Source organism: Nicotiana tomentosiformis, chromosome 8, assembly GCF_000390325.3.
Source record: "Nicotiana tomentosiformis chromosome 8, ASM39032v3, whole genome shotgun sequence".
Taxonomy (NCBI): Eukaryota; Viridiplantae; Streptophyta; class Magnoliopsida; order Solanales; family Solanaceae; genus Nicotiana; species Nicotiana tomentosiformis.
In genome coordinates, this window is record NC_090819.1 from 140,037,696 (window position 1) to 140,046,034 (window position 8,339).

Sequence of the window (8,339 nt, forward strand, 5' to 3'; positions counted from 1 at the left end):
TCACTACTTCGCCGAGGTTAGGCTCGATACTTACCAGTACATGGGGTCGGTTATACTGATGCTGCACTCTGTACTTTCTGTGCAGATTTTGGTACCGGCTCAGGTAGATCGAGATTTTGCTATTGGTCCGCTATCCAGAGACTCAAGGTAGGTTTGTCGGCATTCACAGACCTTGAAGTCCCCGTCTATCTTCTATGTCCTACTGTTTTCTTTCATTCAGACAGTTATATTTCTTTCAGACTATTACTTGTAGTAAATTCTAGAATGCTCGTGAATTGTGACTCCAGATCCGGGTGGTAGTAATTAATACAGTTTTATGATATGTCGCACTTATTATATTTCATCTTAGTTAATTATAGTTAATTACTTAATGGGAATAAGAAATTGGTTTAATGATTCTCTAAAGTTGGCTTGCCTAGCAAGTGAAATGTTAGGTATCATCACGGTCCCGTAGGTGGGAAATTTCGGGTCGTGACAATTGATGACACTAATAAGCTCTTAAATATTCAGAATACAGCAGGGATTCTTGCATTAGCAATACTTTATAAAGCAATTACATAGACTTCAACAGATTAGTCTTTTATATTGCTCTCCTAAGCAAGCAACAACAAGCTTTTTGCTTTGGCCGGGGAGGAGGAGCACAAGGTTGGTGATACAATTCTAACACAGATTTTAAAGTGAGACAAAAAGAAGTGACCAAAATCATACTTTTGAGCAGGTCCAAGCGCACAGATGTTAATGACAAGCTGATGCTGAACAGTAGAAGGTGTTCACTAGATATAAGTTAGACAAGAAATAATTGCAGAAACCAACCTGCTTGCCATGCAAGCCAGACATCACAAGTAGCAAAAACCCATTGTGGAACTTCTTTGCCTTTGAGTTATTTTGTGTGGGTATACAATACCTGCCATTCTTAAATAAAAATCAAAATACAAACTCATTCTAAGAAAATACACAAAGATGGATAGAAAATGCAATCCGAGAAAAGTAATTTTCAAACCGAGTAGTGGGAACATGATAGCCAGCTTTACTTGTATTATCATCTCTAGCCAGTTCATTTGACTAGAGCATGTCTTAAGAGAAGAAGGTACCAGTACACTTCTCAAATTATATTTCAGATACGTGGAAGTGGGACTTTTGTTAATATGTTACACCGCGACTAAAACAACTCAAGGTTGTATTACTTTACTGTAATTTTTTTAAATCCATCTAGAGGTAGTGATGGGTTTGCCAGACATCTCCTTGTGTATTCTCAAAACCCATAAGGCATGAAGGAGAGGAACATAGCATCAGACCTCTTCATAACCAAATGAACAGATGAAAAAGTTATCGTTTGCAAAAGAATGTGTCTATGATTCTATGAAGACTAGTTGTGTGCGGGTACATAAAGGAACATCCAGCTATGCAATGGTGTAAAACTGTAATTTGGGGGGTGATGCAATGATGGTAGGCTAGAAACCTGTGTTTTAGCCGTAATTTACACTCTAAATTACTGCATTTTATGTGTGTTTGAGCTTAAACAATGGTGATTTGCACTTACTACGTGTTTTATGCCTTGCAGGAAATGATTCCGAGTTAAAAGTATAAATTGGAGCTGAATCAAATAATTGAAGCTTTGAAGTCTGAGCAAAAGCTAAAGAATTAAACCAGGATCGCATTCGGGGCTCGTGGACAGGCGTTGTATACGAAAGTGGGAAGAAAGTGCGAGGGCCAGAATAAATGCACTACTGCGACGCACAAAACGTAGCATAGTGCGACACATTAGTGCAAATATGCATCAGAAGTTTGACAAGTTCAGAGACTAGATTTCTTTGGCCTCACAAGAAAAAGCACTGATGCGATGCATTGGGCGACGCACTAAGGGAAATCTCTATTAGACATGCGTAGTTCAGTGAGTTTGCAACCGAGTAAAAAAGAAACTGATGCGACGCATGGGGCGACTCATGAAGAGTGATAACTTTGTAGGGTTTCCACTTTGGCTCAAAGAGGGTAGTTTTGTCCGGGTTCGTTCCTACTTAGTATAAATACACTGAAAACACGTTTTTTGAAGGAGGAGGGACCTACAGAAGAATGGGGAACCAACCAAGGCAAGAAGACTCTAGAATTCGTCAATATTTCGACCTGCAATCGGTGCAATACAGAAGTTTGTATCGAATCATTAGAATTGATGTTTTTTTTGTTTCTGAACCTTATTGAGATGTCTTACTCCATAATGGAGTAAATTTTATTAGGGTGTTGACAGATACGGTGTTTTGATAACTTGATTAGGGATTCGATTCTTGATAATTGATAGAATTAATTGATGGAGCTTTAATTTGTATTGTGAGTTATTTATTATTTTGATTAATCAAAAGAGGAGTTTGATATTGAATTTCTTCACGTATTATGCTCTAGTTCAAATTTGTGATTCAATTAGGTAATCGAAAGAGCCTCTTGAATTGTTAATCGAACCAGAAAGTAGGAAAATATTCGTGAGAAGTTACCCTTTAGACCATAACCATTATTTTATTCATTGCAATTGTTTACCGTATTTCAATTAGAGTAATTACTGAAATTAACAGTTAATCGAAAGAGTAACATTAATTTCAAGTGTAATCTGATTATCTGTTGAATTCATGAGAATCAACGGTATTATAGAGTGAACTAACTCAAGAATTAGATCCCGAGTCAATTATCTTGCATCTGTTTAGTCAATTACCCTTATTTCTCTCATTCATATTTCTTTATTGCTCATCTGCTATCCTTTGTGATCAATGGTTATTTGTTTTATTTTTAGTAGTTAATCGTAGTAACAATCATCAAATCAAGTGTTAATTTTTTTGGATAGTAATCAACTGGAAATTATTCGAACACTGTTTAAATCCAATCCATGTGGAGACGATAATTAATCTATATTATCTTTGACTAGCGAGCAATAATTTTGTGTTATGTTTTGCGCTCGTCAAATTTTGGCACCGTTGTCGGGGATTGGCGATTAATAGTGTTTAAATTAATTTTCAATGCTAATTCAGGAACAAATTTATTTTATTTTCCTTTTTTACGCTCTTCTCATCTGTGTGCAGGCAACATGTTAAGTTCAGCGTTGTATGAATCGATCCTCTTCAAGGACTTGGTGCCATACGACCCAGAGTTAGACAAATACCTGAGGTAGTTGAAAAGAGAGAAAGAATCGAGTGGATTGTTGTTGGGTCAGCCTTCAACTCAGGATACAATGGTGAACAACTAAGAGATAGTAGACCTAGCTGCCAGAGAGGTGGCTCAGCAACAGGAAGCACGGTTAGCGGCTGAAGTAGCCCGCAGAATTGCGGATGAAACGATTTATGGGGATCGAAGACTCAATCCCAACTGAATTATCGAGGATGCATTTGAAAATACAGTTCCTAGGCCTGGTAGATCACTAGGAGATTATGCTAGACCGGTGTACAACCAACAACAGTCTAGTGTGAGGTCCCCACCCATCGATGCCAACAGTTTTAAACTCAAACAGGGAGTCATCCAGACTATTCAGAACAATTGCATTTTCAGAGGCAAACCCAATGAAGATCCCAACAACCATCTGATGGACTTTGATGAAATTATGAACACATTCTGCTACAATGGAGCATCACATGTGGCTATATACCTTAGAGCATTCCCGTTCTCACTGGATGATGATGCAAAGCAGTGGTTGAGAAGTCTGCCCACAGGGTCAATTCGTACGTGGGAGGAGATAACTACCAAGTTTCTAGAAAAATACTTCTCAGCTGCTGAGACTGGGAGGATAGGGAAGGAGATTCATAATTTCAGCCAAGGTGAAGGAGAGATAGTGTTTGAGGTATGGTAAAGATTTAAGGAGTTGTTGCGGAGGTTCCCTCACAACGAAATAGAGAAATGGATGCAACTTCAGGTCTTTTGGGACGAGTTAAATCCATCATCAAGGAGATTGCTTAATAGTGCAGTTGCAGGTCCTCTAATGAAAAAAACTCCGGAAGAGATTGTCACTCTTTTGAATGAACTATCTGAAGATGCAGATCAATGGTCCACATACCAAGGGGATCGAAGAAGATCAGTAGGGGTGCACCAAATAGAATCGACTGTAGCAATGCAGACCCAAATTACAGCTATGGCTAAGGATATCAAGCAATTGACGATGGCTCATGTGCAAAATTAACTGCAGGTGGGTTGTGACATTTGTGGGCTAGGACACCCTACACATGAGTGTCAATCTATAGCTGAGGAAGTCAACGCTGTGGGGAACTTTAATAGAGGAAACTACCAAGGTGGGAACAACTTTAATGCTATGGGTCAAAGGCATCCAGGTTTTTTCGTGGAGTTCACCTAATGGGAGCTTGAACTCGTGGCAGCAAAATCATCTCAGACCTCATGGTCAGGGACCACCAGGTTTTTAAAACCAGCAGAGGTAGCAATACCAGCCACCACAGCCAAATCAGTCAAATATGGAAGATCTCATGAAGGCATTCATCAACAAAATAGATGAAAAATTCGAGACTCGGGGCACGACTATCCGAAATTTAGTAAGACAAATGGGACAGATTGCAAATTTGTTGTCTGAGAGGGCTCCTGGGACTCTTCCCTCCGACACTGAAAAGAACCCAAAGGAAACAATCAAGGTTGTATCTCTGAGAAGTGGCAAAACATTGACTGACCCAGTGGTGAAGGCTAGACCTGAGGTAGTTAACAAGCAGACTGAGACACCAGCAGAGAAAAAGAGTGAAGAGCAAAAGAGCCAGAATAGCGGGGTACAAAAGGATATTGAAGAAAGAAGACATATGCCAGCTCTACCGTTCCCTCAAAAGATGAAGCGGGAGAAACTTGACAAATGTTTTGGGCGATTCTTGGGGATACTCAAAAAACTTTATATGAACATTCCCTTTACAGAGGTACTCACTCAGATGCCTGCTTATGCAAAGTTCTTGAAGGAAATTATGTCTAGCAAGAGAAAACTAGAGGAGAAAATAGTGGTCAAGCTAAATGCCCACTGCAGTGCCATATTGCAAAACAAAATTCCCCAAAAGTGTGGGGACCTAGGAAGCTTGTGATGACCCAAAATGTCATCTTTAAATTTAATAATTAATTCTGTGTTCTAAGACCTTGAAAAGCACTATTTTATCATTCCTCGACTTGCGTGTGTAATTCGTAAAATTTTCCGGAATGTTTTTATGTGAAAAATGGATTAAAATGTGAATTAGAGCTTTAAAACTAAATTGAGTTGACTTTGGTCAACATTTTGAGCAAACGGACTCGGATCAGTCTTTTGACAGTTCTGGTAGGTCCGTATCGTGATTTGGGACTTGGGCGTATGCCTGGAATCAAATTCTGAGGTACCTTGCCCGAGATTTGGAATTTTGATAAAAAAAATTAAAAGTTTAAGTTTAAATAGTGACCGGATATCAAATTATGTGCAAACGACCCCGTAATAGTATTTTGATGATTCCAACAGCTCTGTATGGTGATTTTGAACTTCGAAGTGTGATCGGAATTTTATTTGGAAGTCCGTAGTGAAATTAGGCTTGAAATGGCTAAAATAGGAATTTAAAGTTTGGAAGTTTGACCGGGGAGCTGACTTTTTGATATCGGGGTCGGAATCTAGTTCTGAAAATTTTCACATCTTCTTTATGTCATTGATGACTTGTGTGTAAAATTAGCGGTCAATCGGACTTGATTTGATAGGTTTCGACATCGAATGTAGAAGTTGGAAATTCTAAGTTTCATTAAGCTTGAATTGGAACATGATTCGTGATTTTAGCGTTGTTTGATGTGATTTGAGTTTTCAAATAAGTTCGTATGATGTTTTAGGACTTGTTGGTGTATTTGGTTGAGGTCCCGAGGGCCTCAGGTGAGTTTTGGATGGTTAACGGATCAAAATGGGACTTAAACAGCTACTGCAAAAGCTGCTGCAAATTTTCTTCTGCTGAGCAATCGAGCCCAAAAATCGAAGGCCAGAAATCGAGCCCAAAAATCAAGCCGGGGATTGAAGTTTCACGCCCCGAACCTAGGAGCGAGACAAGCACCCGGTGCCTCACCTAACCTAGCGTACCAAATTGCGACTAAGGGACTCTGAACACATAATGTCATACTTTGGCCATGGGGCCACCTTGCAAGACAATTTGCGAAGCAAAATATAAAACTGAATGGAAACTAGCGCTAACTAAACATCAATATAAAGCTAGGCTGAAAAGGCCGTCATAGCTACTACAGCTGACAAACCACCAAATTATACATACCAGGCCTACAAACCCAACATACTGCACTAACCAACAGGATATGTCTACAAGCCTCTACTGATAGATGTACTATGATCGGAACAGGGACCCGACCTACCCATAACATATATACATATATACATAAGATGTACATAACACTCTAGACCTGGCAACTCCGAAAGACGTGGAGCTTATCGATCAGGCTGAACTCGGGAAACACCTACTGAGGAGATCTACTCGTCTATCTATCTGAACCTGCATGCATGAAATGCAGCGTCCCCGGAAAAGGGACGTCAGTACGAAATAATGTACCGAGTATGTAAGGCAATAACATAACTGAAAATCAAAACTGAACTGATAATATAATAACTGGAAGTAACTGGGAGTCAAAGATGATCTGGAGATATACTTACCTGCTGATACTGACTCAACTCCTTCAATATAGTAAGTAAAATAATTGTACGGCCTTATAAGGCTCGGTATATATAACTGCTCTGCCATAGTAGGCTCGCTCATAGGCACTCGGCCATACTAGGCTATGTATCTCGACCATGCTGGGCTCGCTCATAGGCGCTCGGCCACAGTAGGCTCGGTATATAACTTTCCATCTGATCAGAGGTTGCCCAATAGGGGCCTGCCCACCGATTATAGCTCGATGATGGTGAATATAGTGTAATACTGTATATATATATATAGACCCTCTGCTCTCTTGACTGAATAAAGACAAAACTAAACTGAATATGAAGTCCCAATAAGGAATAATATTGTAACTTATGAGACTAGAATAATGTGAATAAATTCATGAATACGAACTTCTCTTTATGTCTCATTATTAACACATGTAGCTACGAGATCATGCCAAAATGAAGGAAGGCTTAGCCTTAACATACCTTATCACAATCTTTCCAATCACCAAGTTGAACTCACCTCTTCACACCTTAATCTACAAGAATGATAATAATACTATCGTTAAGTTACGAAAGGTACAACTATCGCACAACGAACGACAAACCTATTTTATATTAAAACGGGCAGCATCTCCCCTATAATCCTTACTTCCTCCAAATTCAAGATAACACCAAAAATACAAGAACAGAACAATAACAACATATATACATCATTTTCCAGCCCTATATACACCATCAAATACTACAAAATAGCCCAACACACCCCAATCTCTTCGTACACAAAACGACCACTGTAGTAGTGTCAAACGACCCGAAAATGTTATGACGAACGACCAGCCAACCACCCTACATTTATATGGTGTTTATAAACCCCATTCCTCCTCCAAAACTCCATAAAATAGTAGTAAAACACGCAGCCCAACAGCAACACAAAATAGTCCACAAAACAGTCCGCTACAAGTGAATAACTCGAACTCACGGCTTCCGATCACCGTCCCGTGAGTTCTTACAAGTATAGAACGACTTACCATGAATTTACAGAAGAAAAATTGGATGAAAGAGAGAAGTAAACTCACCTTATTTGTTGGATAACTCAGCTCTTATCTTGGTTCTTCAAACTCTAGGTTTTACCTCCAATTGGAACTTGAAAGGGAGAGAAAATCAATTAGGGTTTGTGGGAAATTTTTGGGAGGATTCTTTGCAGAGCTTATGTCTGGTTATTATGCTCTATTTTAAGTCTAATATATGAAGAAAATAGGCCCTTAAAAGGCCTCTTTGGACGACCCGAAATGGCCCATTTTTGGGCTTTCATTTAAGCAAGTAGGTGACACACCTACTTGTCACCTAGCAGCTTGCGCAGTATTGCAAAAATGCACATATCTTTCTACTCCAATGTCGTATTGACAAACGGTTTAATGAGTTGGAAAATAGACTCATAGATATTTAATTTGATGGGTGGAACACCCCATAACTCTAAGTATATTGGGAGAAAATCGCAGTTACATTTGACCCAAAGTTTCAGTAAAACTTATGAATGTAACTTGTGATGACTTTCATCGACTTTTGTTCCACAACTCGCTTGACTTCAAAACATAACACACGGATGTCATACGACTAATATAAATCATAACATAATCTCCTTATCATGTTAATCACCCTAGTCTCACCCCAAAGGTACATGTTATAACATTTCCAACTTGTCGACTTTCGACGAAACATTGTTTTATTT

General features: G+C 39.1%; 1 protein-coding gene across 1 annotated transcript; it reads left to right on the plus strand.

Annotated features, from left to right (window-relative positions):
• Positions 1-4,523: 4,523 nt before the first annotated feature.
• On the plus strand, positions 4,524-5,039 carry LOC138898234 (uncharacterized). Its single transcript, XM_070184283.1, has one exon. It carries the CDS (start codon positions 4,524-4,526, stop codon positions 5,037-5,039), a length of 516 nt encoding a protein of 171 aa, XP_070040384.1.
• Positions 5,040-8,339: the final 3,300 nt, after the last annotated feature.